General features: G+C 39.9%; 1 protein-coding gene and 1 non-coding gene across 2 annotated transcripts in view; both read right to left on the reverse strand.

The window, feature by feature from the left end:
* The window catches only part of NXPE3 (neurexophilin and PC-esterase domain family member 3), a 111,953-nt gene that overhangs the window by 86,701 nt on the left and 6,356 nt on the right, over window positions 1-18,896 (reverse strand). The window contains exon 2 of the mRNA XM_058295919.2: window positions 7,323-7,608. Coding sequence (XP_058151902.1) covers window positions 7,323-7,415 — 93 coding nt within the window. The 5' untranslated portion in view covers window positions 7,416-7,608. The remainder of the gene's footprint in view (window positions 1-7,322; window positions 7,609-18,896) is intronic.
* LOC111760765 (U2 spliceosomal RNA) lies at window positions 1,194-1,384 on the reverse strand. Its single transcript, XR_002794366.1, has one exon. It is a non-coding gene; the product is annotated as a U2 spliceosomal RNA (small nuclear RNA).

The raw sequence follows: 18,896 nt of genomic DNA on the forward strand, positions 1-18,896 counted from the left end.
GTGATTACCTCTGAAGCACCATCCAGGGCAGCTCCATGTCCCGAAAACGCCTCCACCTCTCATCTCTTCCTGCCTTTCCCCATACCCTTTGTCCATTATGTCCACTTTTCCCAATCCAATGCCACCTCTTCTATGTGGACACTGGATTGGTTGTGTCCATTGCACCTTTATGTCAAGAGGAGGCTCAGATTCCACCTGGATGCTGGATGCAATCCTCCCATTTTCAGTTGTAATCACTCTAGGCTCCATGGTGTGGTGGTTGTCCTTCTTCACCTCCATCTTAGCTGAGTGTGGTAAGTCCAATAAATCAGAATGTAGGTGCTGGAGTCTGTTGAGGCTCAGGATCTGGCTATTACATTGTCAGTCCAGAGATTCAAATCCCCTAAATATATCTTAAACCCCAACATTAACTGCACCTCCAGCACATTAGCATGAAAGTCTTATGAAGGGAGATCCCATCTGAGTCCAGATTCATCCCACATAAACACCATTTCCAAAGAGGGGCCATCTGCCCTGGTAGTTAACCCCATCGGCCATGACCATAACTCCCATGGGTCTCTTTAGCCCTCAAAGGAACCAATATCTGGGGGTTGTATCTGCTTTATCTGTCTCTCTGACTCTGCTCAGTTGTGCATGAGGGCAAACCTTCTGCCAGCCTCCAGACTCTTTTTTAGAAACTCGTAGCCATATAAACTCATTTCTCCTTTCCATTTCCCCCTTACTTTAGGTCAAACAGCATTTTAAAGTCATGGTATTTTATGTAGACATGGATATTCTGCTGATCCGCATTGAACCTTCCGTATAAGGTCATTTTCCAGTTGCATCATCAGTTGGTAGTTGATAGTGGTCCCTCGTTGCCAGGGAGGCTCATCCCCGGGTGTCATGTCCCACGCTGGGGGGAAGGCATTGCATTTACATGCTGAGTTTGGCTTCGAGACTTGGCCAACTGATTTTTGACATGATGGCTAAGACTACTCATTTGGGAAAGAAAAGTCTCTTCAACAAATTGTGCTGGGGAAACTGGATATCCATATGAAAAAGAAAGAAGCTGGACACCTACCTCACACTACATAAAAAATTAAAATAGATCAAACTAAATAAAAGAACCAGAACTATAAGAGTCCTAGAAGTAAACACAAGGAAGTACCTTCAGGACCTTGTGTTTTTGTTGTTATTGTTGTTTTTATTCCCCTGAGGGGTGCACCACTCCTGGAAGTACTGCAATACCAGGTTGATGCATAGAGTAGATGGAACAAGCTCCTATTCCATCTTCTTGCTCCAAAAATCCATTTAATATATTGTCTTCAGATAGAGGATATATCAGATATTCAACTGATAAGAACAGATACTACACTTGATCTTAGCCTAAAGACCGAGAAGCAATAGTGTCGCTTGTGTTAAGCAGTTGTTTCTTAGACTTTAGACCCAAAGGGACTTTAAACCCGAAGAGAAAGCAACAAAAGAAAATTAGATAAATGGGACTTTATCAAAATGAAAAACTTTTGGGCAAAGCACACCATCAAAAAAGTGATAAAACAACCTAGAGAATGGAAATTATACTTGTGTATCCAGAATATATAAAGGAGTCTTATAACTCAATAATAAAGATAAACAGCACAAGTAAAATGTGGGAAGCGGGTCCAAATAGACATTTCTCCAAAGAAAATACACAAATGGCCAAGAAGCACAAGAAAAGATGCTCAGCATCATTAGTCACCAGGGAAATGCAAATCAAAACCACAATAAAGGGAGCAGATATAGCTCAAATAGTTGAGGACCTGCTGCCATGTACGAGGTATGGGTTCAATCCCGGTACCTCAAAAAAAAAAAAAACCACACACAATAAGATGCCACTTCATACTCAGTAGGATGGTTATAATAAAAACAATGATATAAAGTGTTAGGACGTGGAGAAAATGACTCTCTCATACATTGCTAGTATTTAAGAATGTTAAATGGTGCAGACACTTTGGCAAATCTTCAAAATGTTAAATATACAATTTACCCCTCAATTAGTTCAGACAAAAAAGAAGGGGATGGTGCAGAGGAAGAGAGAGCCCAGAGAGAGCACAAAAATGCAAATGATAAAGTAAATGGGATAAAATGTTAACAAATGATGAATGTGGGTAAAAGATACAGAGGTATTCTTTATAATATTCTTATTCCTGCATCTTTTCTGAAATCTATCTCCAAATAAGAAGTTCATAAAATTTTTAATAGATTAAGCAAAACGACAATGTTAAGCACAGAGCTACCATATGATCCAGCAATTCCATGCCTAAGTATATACCCAAGAGAAATGAAAACATGTCACTCAAAAATTTGTACACTAATGTTCATAGCAGCACTTTCTGTAGTTAACAAAGTATGGAAAAAAACTAAATGTCCATCAATTGATGAATGGATAAACAAAATATTGTATACCTATACAACAGAATGCTACTGGCAATAAAAAGGATGAATCCTGAAAACATTATGTTTAGTGAAATACGGCAATCACAGAAGACCACATATTGTGTGACCTGGATCCTGGTTCATTTCCCAGGAGCTCCTGGTAAAGGTGAGCTGGCCCGCACTGCAGTGAGCTAGCTCGTGCTGCAAGCTGACACAACAAGATGACACAACAAAAAAAAAAAGAGACATAGAGGAAAGACAATGAGAGACACAACCAGGGAGCTGAGGTACCTCAAGCAACTGGATGTCTCTCTCCAGTGTCAGAAGTCCCAGGATTGGTTCCCAGTGCCCCTAAAGAAAAGATGAAAAGACAAGCAGACACCACAAAAGAATGCACAGCAAATGCAGAGAGCAGACAGTGAGCGCAGGCAGCAAGGGGAGGGGGGGGGACATAAATAAAAATAAATCTTCAAAAATAATAATAATAATAGATACCACATACATAAGGCTAAGTCTCAGCCCATTCAGCAAAATATCTAACCTATCAGTATTTACTTCCTGATTTGCCCCCTCTGCAGTGTCATCTTGGCCACATCTTAAGAGCAGCCACCATACCAAATTACATGCCACTCCCTGAGTATAATACGTTCTGACATATTTCGTAACTTTGTTTAATGCTATTTCCTCTACCTAAAATAATCATCTCCCACCCTAATATCTCTATCCCTTGCAAACACCTACTCCTGAAGGACTCAGCTCTAAGTAAAAATCATTCCCCCCACCTTATCAAGGCATAGCTAGGTGACTACTTCTCCAGGTGCCTACTTCTTCAGGTGCCTGCTCTTATAACTTGTGCTTATAATAATAACAAACCAATATTTACTGAGCACTTATATGAACTAAGCACTTTACATTCATTATTTTATTTAATCCTTGCAATAATCCTATAACATCCTCATAACATTTTACAAATTTAGAGGTTAAGTAACTTGCCATAGATCTCACAGCTAGTAAAGGGGAAGAGGCTAGATCTGGAGGTAGAGCTGTCTGATGTGAAAGGCAAGGTTGTACCTCCACAGTACCATACCTTATCATTTTGAGGTTGAATGTTTCTAGGATTGCCCATTCCTATACAACAGGTTCATGATGGCCAGACTGTTTATTTATTTGTTTTTGTTTGTTTTTAAAGATTTATTTTATTTATTTCTCTCCCATTCCCCCCCCCACCCGCCCGCCCCAGTTGTCTGTTCTCTGTGTCCATTTGCTGCGTATTCTTCCTTTTGTCCGCTTCTATTGTTGTCAGTGGCACAGGAATCTGTGTTTCTTTTGTTGTTGTTGTTGTTGCGTCATCTCTCCGTGTGTGCGGCGCCATTCCTGGGCAGGCTGCATTTTCTTTCGCACTGGGTGGCTCTCCTTAAGGGACGCACTCCTTGCTCGTGGGACTTCCCTGCGCGGGGGGCACCCCTGCATGGCAGGGCACTCCTTGCACGCATCAGCACTGCATAGGCTAGCTCCACACAGGTCAAGGAGGCGCGGGGTTTGAACTGCAGACCTCCCATGTGGTAGACGGACGCCCTATCCACTGGGCCAAGTCCACTTCCCATTTATTTACTTTTGAATACCCATCATTGCATTGCAGGCAACAAGTAGACACTAATACTGCTAGAAATAGCAATTAACAAAAATGGTCCTGCAGGTAGGTAATATAATTTCAACTAAAGAACTCTTTTATATGCAGATGATCTGAATTGGATGATTTTAAAATATATTCGGTAGCAGCAAGTTTAAATTTCAAATTCCCTTACATTTAGAAAGGTCCCTTCCCATCTCCCTAAAATTTACCAGCCTGAGAAACATTTTCACCATTCTCCCCAACCAGTCCACAATTTTTGCTGTGGCTGGAGGGGAGGAAGTGATACCTACTTTCCCAGAAAGCCTTTAATAAAATCTCATCTCTTGTCATCAATGCAGGTGATTTTGAGTTGTCACTTGTAGATTGTTACTTTTTCATAAAATGTAGGGAAACCAGAAGAGTTGTCTGCATTTCATACTTTAAAAACAAACCCTGTGTTTATTTTTTAATCCTTTCCTATTCTCCCTCCCATTAACTTACTCTACAAATCTTAATGGAAATCATATATACTGAACCAATTCTCATAACCTTCCCACTTTTCACTCTTTATCAACAGGTCTCTAACAGTACTTCCTGAAATATACCAGATATTTCTTATTTTATTTCCTTTCTCAAGGTTTCTCCTATGACCCATCTTTTCTCTAAAATAAAAGAAAGATTTCTAACTCACTTTTCCAAGTTGTCCAGCAAAAACTGTCACTAAATAAAACCATCATTACAATCATCTTTCAAAAACTGTCTTAATATAACAAAAACAATTAAGTGGAATGCTCAGAGGATGACAATTAAATGATTGAGCTATTTATCTGAAAGCTAAGCTAAAAGATCCTTCTTGTTGAAAATCTTTCTACGATGAGTTGAAATTCTGTTTTCCTATTTGGTCAGAAGTCATAAAAAGAATTATTTTTCTTAAAGATCTTTTAGGGTTTTTTGGTCATTCTGGAAGTCAGATGTCCACACACCCAGCTATAGATACAGTCTGGAGAAGAATGGAAATCCAGTAAAACCCCTTCAAGTAGGTGTGTTTTGCATTATTGATAGGAATTTTTGAAGCACTTAACAAACATAAATTACTAACAAATTAACTGGTTCTCATTAATTGAGGCTTTGACGTACCATTACTGATAATGGACAGCAAACATCACATCCTATTAAGTACCATGTTATATTCAGACAATATTGGTACCTGCTAAGTGCTTGAATTTTAAATGCTTGAATTCATCAGAACTAAGGCCCACATTGACAGGGAAAAGAATCAAAGAAAAAACACCTTCTAAAAAGCAAAAGGTAAAGAAAACTGTTAGGAGATTAGAAGCATCATTGACATCTTCCAGGTGTAGGCACAGCACTATCATTGTGGAATGGGTACTGTCTTCTCTCTAGCAAAACATGTAACAATTTAAACAAAGAAAAGGAAGGAGAAATACATAGGTTTCCTGCTTCAATACCATTTCTAATAGGAAATCTTTAACAGAATCACTTTGCATTCTTGAAAGTACCTTTATAAATTTTTACTAATGGCTCACAAAAAAATATCTGTAGGATCCTAGTGTCCCCATTTCACAGTGAGATTAGAAAGTTCTGCTCAAAACCACAGAGTCCAGAAGGAAGACTGAGAACTTACCTTTAAAGCAGCTTGTGCTAATAAAACCCAATAAGCAAAGAAATGTCTTAATTAAGCTGAAACTATAACCTGAGAAGTATCACAGAGCCAAACAGTAAAAAGGACAGCATCCTTTTGTATAAAAACCACTCCATAGATTTGAGGGCTAGATGAGTTCATATGGGGTGGGGAAGGGAAAGGGAGCAGTACTATTAAGTATCTTCTTAGTGCCAGGCATTTGTGAGGGGGATAGACACAGTCCCTGTCCTTGAGTGCCATACAGGAATCTTCAAAACAGACTCATTCTTGGAGTTGTCCTGAACGATATTGCAGGGACAGATGCAGGACATTATATATCCTGCCATAACCTACCAAATGGACTGGGAGAAAGTGTAAACTACAATGTAAACTATAATCCATGTTATGTAGCAGTGCTCCAAAATGTACTTATCAATTGCAATGAATGGACCACACTAATGAAAGAAGTTGGTGATGTGGGAAAACTGGGGGGTGTGGGGAGTGGGGTATATGGGAATCTCCTATATTTTTTTAATGTAACATTCTGTGATCTATGTATCTTTTAAAAATAAATTAAAAATATATTTTTTTAAAATACATTATGCTAAGAGAAAGAAACCAGACAAAGTCCTACATATTGTATTATTCCATTTATATAAAAAGCAAATATAAATAATTTTACAGAGATGGAATTAAATTAGTGGTTATGTGGGGAAGGACAGAGGGATTGAAAGGTGACTGCTTAGAGGTTTGGGGCTTTTTTCAAATAATGAAAATGTTCTTTCCTGGAGAACCATTTCCTAGATGAGGAAGTGAAACTGATCAACAAGATAGGAGGCCACCTGACCAGCCTCCGCAGGCTTGCTGGCCCGCAGGCCGGGTTGGGCGAGGATCTCTTTGAAAGGCTCACCCTCAAGCACGCCTAGGAGTCTCCCGAGCCCAGAGGCCGTGGGGGAGGGCTCCATTCCCCAGCATGCAGGCTTCTGCCTGGGCCCCTCCAGCCAGGAGGCCTCTTTCTAACTGCCATCTTGTAGCCCTCTAACAAGCCCTGAACCAAGTGTAAATAGTAAAGCTTTTTGCAGCAAAAAAAAAAAAAAAAAGAAAGAAAATGTTCTAAAATTGAGTGTGGTGATGGTTTCACAATTCTAGTTATACTAAAAGTCATTGATTATACACTTCGGAAGGATTGTATGGTATGTCAATATATCTCAATAAAACTGCTTTAAAAAAAAAAACAACAGACTCATCAACTCTGACTGCTGAGATAACTCTTTCAGCTTTTTGCCAGGTGTCAAAAAGTCCTCTTCTTGAAGAGTCTTTCCTTCACCACCATAAAGCTATCCTAGAGTAGCTCCCTTTCTTGTTTTATAGTATTTTTCACAATCTCTAATTAACATTTATCATTATTATATTACATGATTATCACTCTTTTTTCTCCAATGCACTCTTAGAATGTAAGCTCCTTAAGAAATTATGTCTTTTCTGCACCACTGTACCCTCAGTGAGTACCACAGCATATAATCATAACAGTCACTTTAAATACTTTTTAAAGAAATGAAAACAAAATTTGTGACCAGGAAAAGTTTCCTGACTGCCCCAGGCTAGTCAGCTATAAAAGCCTGGATTTGGCTTCCTTGGGCTTCCTTGGTTAACAGGCGTATACTTGGTACTCACCTCCACCTGAGTTACATTAATGACCAGCAGCACCACCATCAACACTGTAAGCAGACAACAGAAAAGCCGTAGTTTGAAGAAACTGGTCCACATTTTCTGGCTGTATCTTGATCACCCATGGCCGACACTATGCTACTTTCACTCTTCAAAATTCCATGCCTTTGCTTTTCTTAACTGCAGATTAGCCTTCAGTTTAATTTGCTTCTTTCCTGCTAGTATCCTTAAGAGTTCTTTATAAAGAGGCACTGGAGTTGATTTAAGAAGTACATTTTTCTTCAAAGAACTCCTTCAAAGAGAACGAGAAAACAGATCAATAATTAGAACAGCCTAGGGTGAGGTAAGAAGAAGAGCAGCGTATTTCCTCTTTTTTAAACTTATCTAGGACCCAAGAGAATGAAGAGAATGCAAAGGGTCAGAGCCCAGTAACATCTAGTACATTTCCAGACAATCATCTCAAAAGTTTCTTCTCCAACTCCAGGCTTCTGTATAAATATAGCAATAACTGCCATATTATCATTTTGTTTTTTACTTTTGAGAAAGTAAACAGGCATGTCTTTAAACTCTTAGAAACTACAATATAAAAGTAACTGTTGAATTTCTACAGAGAGGGAGACAGATGTGACTCAAGTGATTGGGCCCCTGTCTACCATATAGGAGGTCCAGAGTTCAATTCCCGGGGCCTCGTGGGGAAGGCAAGACGGCCCACGTGGCAAGCTGGCCCGAAACAGCAGACCAGGGAGCTGAGGTGGCACAAGAGAGTGATCGCCTCTCTCCCACTCCCAAAGGTCCCAGGATTGGTTCCCAGTGCCACCTAAAGAGAAGACGAGCAGACATAAAAGAACACACAGTGAATGGACACATAGAGCAGACAACGAGAGCAAAACATTGAGGGGGAGGACAAATAAGTACTTTTTAAAAATCTCTACAGAGATACCACTTCACACCCACTAGAATAGCTATTTTTTAAAAAAATAGAAAAGTGTTGATGAGGATGTGGAGAAATACGAACTTTCAAGCATTGTTTGTCGGAATGTAAAATGGTGCAGTTACTACAGAAAAACATTTGGTGGTTCCTCAGAAAGTTTAGAATAGAATTACCATATGACCTGGCAATACCATTTCTAGATATTTACGCATAAGAATTGAAAGGAGGGACTCAAACACATTTGTACACCTATGTTCATACCAGTATTATTCATAATAACCAAGAGGGGGAGGCAATCCAAGTGTCCATTAACAGATGACTGTATAAACAAAATATACAGAAATACAATGAACTATTACTCATCCATAATAAAGGAATGAAGTTCTGATACATGCTACAACATGAATGAACCCTGAAGACATACTGAGTGAAATAAGCCAGATACAAAAGGACAAACATCACAATGTAAACCCAAATGTTACCTTGTTTGAAAGCTATTGTCTCAATATCTGTACATCAGTATCAGTAAATACAGTATGAATATGTAAAAAGATTTTTTTAGAAGATTTATTTATTTCTCTCCCTACCCCCCACCCTGGTTGTCTGTTCTCTGTGTCTATTGGCTGCATCTTCTTCTTTGTCCACTTCTGTTGTTGTCAGCAGCACAGGAATCTTTGTTTCTTTTTGTTGCATCATCTTGTGTCAGCTCTCCGTGTGGGTGGCACCATTCCTGGGCAGGCTGCACTTTCTTTCAAGCTGGGCGGCTCTCCTTAGGGGGTGCACTCCTTGCATGTGGGGCTCCCCTACACAGGGAAACCCCTGAGTGGCATGGCACTCCTTGCATGCATCAGCACTGCACATGGGGCAGCTCCACACGGGTCAAGGAGGCCCGGGCTTTGAACCACGGACCTCCCACGTGGTAGATGGACACCCTAACCACTGGGCCAAGTCTGCCACCCCTGTAAAGAGATTATTGCTGTGGAAGGGAAAAGGGTTTTATGTTGGATATGTGGGAGTACTGTATATTGTATATATGAATTATTGTGATCTAAGACTTTTGTGACGATAAGCCTAAAACCTAGGAAAAAGAAAAAGAAAAGAAAGGACGTAGGCACTGAGGAAAAGATGGAAGTAGATGCCTTGCCAATTTGCATACAGGGCAACACTTACTGCAGTGATGGAAGGCAAAATATCAAAAACAAGCTTTTCCATTTTTTTATTTTTTGATACCCCAATTTATTTTTACCTTAATTTTTCTAAATTAATATGTATTCTATATCTAACCTTTAAACTCATCACTATATTCCATTTTACTATTAATGGAACCTGGCAATATATTGGCTTCACTTTTGAAGAAGTTTTGGATCACAGAGAGGTTCGACAATGGCAGGGGAGGAATACTGGTGTGGGATGTTATTGACAGGGGACACATGGTTGGCAGGGAGTCCTATACGGCATATATCCAGGGTACATAAAAATGTTTGGATATTTTCATAGTGGTTACAATTAAAAACAACAACATAGGGAGTGATGAGTTCCTAGCCAGGGGAGCTCTGTCACAGTCCCTAAAGGAACAGCAACAATCCCCCAAGTGCAACAGCAAAGACCAAAAAAGAAGGAAGGTCCAACAAGGAGCCCTTCATACTAATGACTATGCTTGTGAGCCTGTACACCTGAAATAAGAACAAGGCCTAGAGCTGCAGGGTGCCTACGAGTTACCTCCTGAGAGCCTCTGTGTTGCTAAAATGTGGCCAGTCTCAAAGCCAAACTCAGCATGTAAATGTGTTGCCTTTCCCACAGCATGGGACATGACTCCCGGGGTTGAGCCTCCCTGGTGCCAAGGGATTACTACCAAGTACCAGCTGATGACGTAACTAGAAAATGACCTTGAATAAAAGGGTCAACTCAGACCAGCAGAATATCTCAGTCTACATATAATACCAGGAGTTAAAAAAAAAAAATGCTTTTTGACCTGAATGAAACGGGAAAATGGAAAGGGACAAATGAGTTTCTTTGGCTATGAGTCTCCAAGAAGAGTCGGGAGGTTATCAGAGGGGTTGCCTTTATGAATACCTGAGCAGAGTCCCAGAGACAGATAATGTAGATACAACCCCAGATACTGGTTCTTCTGAGGGCTACAGAAACCCACAGGTTCTATGGTCATGGCAGATGGAGTTCAGTGCCATGTTAGCCCTACTTTGGAGTTTGTGTTTCTGTGTGATGGAGCTGGACTCAGATGTGATCTTTGTTGACAAGTCTCTCCTGTTACTTTTACCAGAACTGTAGTTGGTGCTGGAGTTTCATATATACCCAGGGGACCTGAATCTCTGGACTGACCATGTGATAGCCAGGCCCTGAGCCTCAACAGACTTGCAACTCCTACACTCTGGTTTACTGGACTTACTCCACTCAGCTAACATGGAGGTGAAGGTCAACCACCACACCAGGGAGCCAAGAGTGCCTACAACTGAAAGTAGGATAATTGCATCCAGCAATTCTTGATATAGATGTGGAGTGGACACAACCATTCTAAGGTCCACAGGATGGAGGAATAGAGTATAGATTAGAGTGGATTTGCTGATATTCTATTAATGAACTATTGTGATTAGCAATTGAAGAAAATGTGGCCTTGGTGGGGAGAAAGTGGCCATGATGGCTGCTGGGGGTAGGGAATTGGAGGAGGAGATGAGATGTGGGGGTGTTTTCAGGACTTGGAGTTGTCCTGGGTGGTGCTGCAGGGACAGTTACTGGACATTGTATGTCCTCCCATGGCCCACTGGGTGGACTGTAGGAGAGTGTGGGCTATGGTGTGGACCACTGACCATGAGGTACAGCGGTGCTCAGAGATGTATTCACCAAGTGCAATGAATGTCTCATGATGATGGAGGAGGTTGTTGTTATGGGGGGAGGAGTGAGGTGAGAGGGGTGGGGGGGTATATGGGGACCTCACATTTTTTTAATGTAACATTAAAAAAATAAAGACAAATAAAAAAAAAAAAAGGACAAATATTGTATTATCTTACCTACACAAAATAATTAAAATATACAAACTCATAAAATCAGCAATCAGAATAGTTTACCAGAAGCCAGTTTAGGGTAAGGAGTGGGGAAGTTGTTTAATTGGTACTTGGGATGATGGAAAAGTTTTGGTAATGGATGGCATTGATGGTAGCAAAGCATCATGAATGCAATTAACACCACTGAACTGTATACCTGAAAGTGGCTAAAATGGGAAATTTTATGTTGCAAATAAGTTACTGCAATAAATTTTTTTTTAACTCAGAACTGTGGGGACTTCTGGGCAGATGGCATCAAAGTAGCTAGGCAGTGCTCAACTCTCTCACAAAAACAACAGAGGAATGGCAAAAAGCTATCCAAGGAAGAAGCTTTGGAGATCTGCAGACCAGGAGAGTGTGGCATATTATCCAGGAGGGAGGGAGAGAGACAAAGAGGTCAAATGAAAACCCTGAGTTACTCGCTCCTGAGGCTGGGAACATCATATACCCCACCCTCAAGGTGAAAAGCCTTGGTAAAATCCAGCCTGCTGTAGCCAACTGAGTGGGAAAGAACATTCTCCTTTCTGAAAGGAAGAAGGATCTGGTGGAGGGCAGAGAGTGGTTTCTCTTCAGTAAGTATGGCCAGCTGAGCCCCCTTCGAAACTCAAAGCAAAAAAAAAAAAAAAAACCAACCAGCACTGAAGGAGCCCCAGGGAGAAGGGAGGAGGAATCTGATCAGGCAGGCAGTGATCAGATCCCCTAGGAAAGGGAGGAACTAGGTCAGTAAGGAGGCATAGATAAGCACCCAACCTGTTAGAAGTCCAGTTTGCCTGAGGGGATAGGGGCAGGGAGAGCCAAATAAGCTTTCAAAAGCCTACCTAACCTGTGGAGTGGGTGTAACTCAGTGGAGAAATCCTGCCTCACATATGGTTCTATTCCTGATAACTCCTAAGAGAAAGGTTCCAGAGAGTGACCCACCAGGATGTCAGATACCCAGATGGTACCCTCTGACAGGGAACTTATAGACTGAGATTTTTGTTACAGGTTTTTTGATCTGTTATTTTTTATTTTTATTATTTTATTATTTTATTATTTATTTTATTCACCAAAACAAGGTACTCTCCCTGTGGAGGGCAGGCTGCAGGATGAGCACCAGCAGCTTGAGACAGTTCTGAGAGGCCTAAGAGGGCAATCTGTTTTCCCCTTTCATTGCTTTTCTTCCATCTCACCTTTTCTTCTCTGTTTTTTTGTGAGTTTTTGTTTTTTGTTTTTTCCTTTCTCCTCTTATTTATTGTCCTTTATTTTATTCTATCTTTTTCTCATTTGATTTTTTTTAATTTCACCTTTTTAATTCTTATTCCTTTGCATATTTTATGATTTTTCACTCTTCTTACTATTTATTTTCCTGGATATGTTATGGTTACTTTTCTATTTTTTTCATTACTACTATTATCATGTTTCTCTTCTCTCTTTCATTTTCTATGGTCTTAATATTTTTTCAAGGGAACAAAGACAACTACAAGATATAGAATAAATGGAACCAAGTGTCAAAGAGAACCTAACACAAAACAAAAACAAAATAGAACCCTAGAGTAGAAAGAGAAGCTAACAATCTGAAAAAGTCCATCAAGATAAACAGATGCCTAGACACCAAAAAATCTTACAAGCCATACAAAGAAACAGGAAGACATGGCCCAATCAAATGAACAAACTAAAAAGCAGGAGGAGATGCAGAACATGGAACAACTAATCAAGGATGTCCAAACAAACATCATGAATCAAGTGAAGAAAGTGTAGGAAGTGGTAAAGGATATTAAGAAGATACTGGGGGAACACACTGAAGAAATCATAAACATACATAAAAAGATAACAGATCCAATGGTGATGAATGGCACAATGCAAGAAATTAAAAATACACTGGAAGCACATAACAGCAGATTTGAAGAGGCAGAGGAAAGAATCAGTGATATCAAAGATAGTAGTACATCTAAAATCAAAAAGATAGAACAGATAGATAAAAAGAAAAACTTCAGCAGGGACTCAGAGAATTGAATAAGAACATGAAACACACAAACATATGCATTATAGGCATCCCAGAGGGAAAAGAGAAGGGAAACGGGGGTAGAAGGAGTGTTGGAGGAAACAATGGCTGAAAATTTCCCAGCTCTTTTGAAGGACATGGACATTCATGTCCAGGAAGTGCAGCACACTCCGAACAGTTAAATCCTAACAGGCCTACCCCAAGACACACTTATCAAATTGTCAAATGCTCAAGACAAAGAGAGAATACTGAAAGCAGCTAGAGAAAAGAGATCCATCACATTTAAGGGAAGCTCAGTAAGATTAACTGATTTCTCATCTGAAGCCACGGAGATGAGAAGACAGTGGTATGACATAGTTCAGGTGTTCAAAGAAAAAACTTGTCAGGCAACAATTCTGTATCCCCCAAAGCTAGCCTTCAAAAATGAAGGAGAGTTCAAAATATTCACAGAAAAACAGAAATTAAGAGAGTTTATCAACAAGAAATCTGCCCTTCAAGGAACACTAAAGGGAGTTTTGCAAGTTAAAAGGGGAAAAAAAGAGGAGAGAAGATTGAAGGCGAGTGTAGGAAGGAATATTAAGAATATATAAAAAGATAATATGAGGGGAAACGGACTTTGGCCCAGTGGTTAGGGCGTCTGTCTACCACATGGGAGGTCCGCGGTTCAAGCCCCGGGCCTCCTTGACCCGTGTGGAGCTGGCCCATGCGCAGTGCTGATGCGTGCAAGGAGTGCCGTGCTACACAGGGGTGTCCCCCACATAGGGGAGCCCCACTTGCAAGGAGTGCACCCATAAGGAGAGCCACCCAGCGCGAAGGAGGGAGCAGCCTGCCGAGGAATGGCACCACCCACACTTCCCGTGCCGCTGACGACAACAGAAGCGGACAAAAGAAAACAAGACGCAGCAAAAAGACACAGAAAAACAGACAACCAGGGGAGGGGAGGGGAATTAAATAAATAAAAATAAATCTGAAAAAAAAAAAAAAAGATAATATGAGAAATAAAAACAAAATGACATAAATGACATAAACATACACAAAGAAAGTATGGCTAATATAAGTAATGCCTTGAAAGTAATAACATTAAATGTTAATGGATTAAACTTTCCAATCAAGAGACACAGATTGGCAAAATGCATAAGGAAATATGACCCATCGATATGCTGTCTACAAGAAACTCACCTTAGACCAAGGGATGAAAGGAGGTTGCAAGTGAATAGGTGGAAAACAATTTTATATGAAAATAACCAAAACAGGGTGGGAGTAGCTATACTAATATCGAACAAAATAGACTTTAAATGCAATTGTAAGAGACAAAGAAGGACACTATATATTAGTAGAAGGGGTAATCTATCAAGAAGAATGAACAATCACAAACATTTATGCATCTAACCAAGGTGCCCCAAAATACATGAGGCAAACGTTGGAAAAACTAAGTGGAGAAACAGAAGCCTCAAATTATAGTGGGGGACTTTAATACATCATTATCACCATTAGACAGAACATCTCAACAGAGAGTCAATACAGAAACAGATCCCTTGAATAATACATTACAGGATCTAGACCTAGTAGACAGATATGGAAAAATAAACCAAAATGCAGCAGGATATACACTCTTCACAGGTGCACAGGGATCATTCTCTAGAACCCTCAGGAGCATCCCTGCTTGAGGCATTGTTTACTGTGGCAGTCAATGATATAGATCCTCGCATATATGGTCAACCAATACTCAACAAGGCCCCCAAGCCCACTCAACTGGGAGAGAATGGCCTCTTCAGCAAATGATGATTGGAGAACTGGATACCAATATCCAAAAGAATGAGAGAGGATCACCATCTCAGGCCTTATACAAAAATTAATTCAAGATAGATCAAAGACCTAAATATAAGAGCCAAGAACATAAAACTCCTAGAAGATAATGTAGAAAAGCATCTAAAAGATCTTTTTTTTTGTTGTTTTGTTTTGCTCTTTTTTTTTTTTATTTTTTATTGACTTTGTAATAATATTACATTAAAAATATATATGTGAGGTCCCATTCAACCCCACCCCCCCACCCCCCCTCTCCCCCCCCAACAACACTCGTTCCATCTTAGAGTAGGAAATGGTTTCATAAACATTACACCCAAAGCAAGAGCAAGGAAAGATAAAATAAATGGGACCTCCTCAAAATTAAAAACATATGTGATTCAAAGGTGTTTGTCAAGAAAGTGAAAAGGCAACCTACTCAATGGGAGAAAATATTTGGGAACCATTTATCCAATAAGGGCCTAATAACAAGCATATATAAAGAAATCCTATATCTCAAAAATAAAAAGACAAAAAACCCACTTCAAAAATGAGCAATAGTCACATCTCCAAAGAATAAATACAAATGGCTAAGAAACACATGAAAAGATGATCAGCATCACTAGCTTAGGAAAATGCAAGTCAAAACTACAATGAGATTATCATCTTACACTTATTAGACTGGCAGCTCTTAAAAACAGAACTACAAGATTAGGAAAGAATATGTAAGAATGGGGAACACTCATCCACTGCTGGTGGGAATGCAGAAGGATGCAGCCACTGTGGAGGACAATTCAGGGTTCCTCAGGAAGGTAATTATAGAACTGCCATATGATCCAGCAATCCCACTTCTGGGTATATACCCAGAAGAACTGAAATTAGGGACACGAACAGATATAAGTACACCATTATCCACTATTACCAAAAGTTGGAAGCAACCCAAGTGTCCATCAACAGATGAACGGATATGCAAATTTTGGTATATACATACAATGAATATTACTCAGATGTAAATAGGAATGAAGTACACATGACAACATGGATGAAACTTGAAGACTTTATGATGAGTGAAGTAAGCCAGTCACTGAAGGATAAATATTACATGACCTCACTGATATGACCCAAGCATATTAAGCAGACTCACAGAGGTAGAGTCTGGAAGATAGGTTACCAGGAAATAGAAAGGGAGCAGAGGGTGGTGAGCTGACACTCATGGGCAAAATCTACAATAAAGTGGAAGGGAGTGGCTAGGCAGTGGATGGGGGTGATAGTAGTGCAGTGATGTACTTGGATTTGGTGGTGCTGGAATGTGAAAGGGGGGTGGGGGGTTGGAATATCCGTGGAACTGAGGGGAGGGATGGAGGAAGGAGCTGGTGAACTCTGAGTATTTGTAGGGCTGTGGTTAAAACTACAATGGTGGGAATGTTCTTCTGGCAAATACACAGGGCATCAGGGGTAGGGGAGATGTGTGGGATAGAGTGCACCTGGGCATCTTCTATGGAATAAGAAAATGGTCATTTTGTCATAGTATGTTATATCAGTGGATGGAGATTTACACAGTAAACAAATATTAAACTCCCATCCTGGGGAGTCCTGCTATATTCTCAAATAAAGAGCAAGAATCTCTAAAGTACATAGGCAGTGTCTAATAAAAGAAAACAGACCAGTATGTCAAGCCCTCAATAGTAATACATGTAACTATGAACCTTATTTTTCAAAAATTGAAACTCAGTGCTTACCATAGGTTCCAAGGGGGTGGGGAAGGGAAGACTAAAACAGATGGAATATAGGAAACTGGGATTGTTCTGCATGGTCTTGCAATGACCGGTACAGGCCATTTTAAATTTTGTCAAAACCTATGAAAGCATACAGTGCAAAATGTAAACCATAATGTAAACCACTGATGATCAGTAGCAATGTTTCAATATTTATACATCAATTTTAACAAATGTACCATAAACAGGTAAAATGTTACTAATAGGGGTGAGGGGGAAAGGAAGAGGGTTGTGTATATGGGAATCCCCTATATTTTCTATGACTTTTCTGTAACCTAAAGCTTCTCTGAAGATGAAGCAAAAAAAATAAGACACTGGGAGAACATATGGAAGAAACTGTCACTATACATAAAAGATAACAGAACTTATGGTGATGAAAGAAATACTGAAGAAAAATCTTTACTGTACTTTTTAAAATGTTTACCTTTTTTAACTCTATTTTGTATTTTGCTATTATTTTCTTATTTTTAGTTTTAAGTTTTATTTTTGGGAAGGTTTTGGATAACAGAAAGGTCACAGCTATGGCAAGGGAGAATCACCAGTATGGGGTGTTGGTGATGCAGGGATGTGTGGGGAGGGGTACACCTAGGGCATGCATCTATAGCATATGAATATGTTCAAGTAATTGTGGGGCATTGTCTCTGTGGGTGGAGACCCACACAATAACCAAAGAATACTGAATTCCCATCCTGGGAAGTCCTGCTACATTCTCTAAGAGACCAGCAAGAATCTCCTGAGTATATGGGCAGTGCCTTGTGATAGAAGACAGACCATTATGCTAGCCCCTTGATTTTTTTTTAATCTATTTTATTTTATTTTATTTTAATTTGCCCCTTGATATTGGTGAATGTATTTATGAACCTTTTCTCAAGAAATTGAAACTTAGCCTAGTGTTATTTATTAACTAAGAATTACTTCCTGAAAGCCTACTTGTTGCTCAAATGTGACCTCTCTAAGTCAAATTCAGCATATTAATACACTACCATCCCCCTGGTATGGGCCATGACTCCTGGGTATGAGCCTCCCTGGCACCGAGGAATTATTACCAAGTGCAAACTAGTGATGCATTTGGAAGAAGACCTTGACCAAAAGGGGGAAATATTAAACACAAATGAGTTTTTATGGCTAAGAGATTTCAAATTGAGTTGGGAGGTCCTTCCAGAGGTTACCCTTATGCATGTCTCAGTAGGATCTCATTGACTACCACAGTAAACAGTGCCTCAAACAGCCAGGCTCTTGAGGACTCTAGAGACATCCACACATTATAGGCAGGGCAATTTCAGGATTTGGCACCAAAGTAAGGAATTTGGGCTTAACTTTGGAATATATGCTCCCCAATGTAACAGAGTTAAACTCATTTACAATTTCTCTACAAGACTCTTCTGCCCCTTTTATTTGAATCTATAATTAGCACTATACTCTACAAATATATGTCCCAGACACTTAAATCTTCAGTCTGTTCATATGTCGGTTGACTCCTGAATCTCAGCAGAGTTGCAGTCAACACCTACTCTCCAGTTCATTACACTTGCTGAGGACAACTAACAAAAGGATGATGATGGACAATGCCCATCCCCCAAAAACAGAGCATATCTATAACTGCAAGCAAATAATTTCCATCCATCTGCCCCAGGGGATTTAACCCTCTCTCAATCAGAAACAAAATGGGCATCACCATCCCAAAATCCTCAAGACTGAGGAATGAACAGACATAAGGGGGGAATGCAATTATGGACTTACGTAGACTTATGATTATTCTAGCAATGGAAGAACTTGTATCACTGATATAAAGGCAATAGCCACCAGAGATTCTGAGGGGTGGGAGAGGGAAGAACAGGTTTAACATGGAGTACTTTAGGGACACTGGAATTGTCCTGCGCAATTTTGCAATGCAGGATACAGGCCATTATATATTCTGTCAAAACCTATAAAATTGTGCAGTCCAAAGTGTTAACTATAAGTAAACTATAGACCACGATTAGTAGCAATGCCTCAATATGGGTTCATCAATTTTAAAAATGTACCACACTAATCAAAGATGTTGTTAATGGGGGA

Source organism: Dasypus novemcinctus, chromosome 4 (genome assembly GCF_030445035.2).
Source record: "Dasypus novemcinctus isolate mDasNov1 chromosome 4, mDasNov1.1.hap2, whole genome shotgun sequence".
Lineage (NCBI taxonomy): Eukaryota > Metazoa > Chordata > Mammalia > Cingulata > Dasypodidae > Dasypus > Dasypus novemcinctus.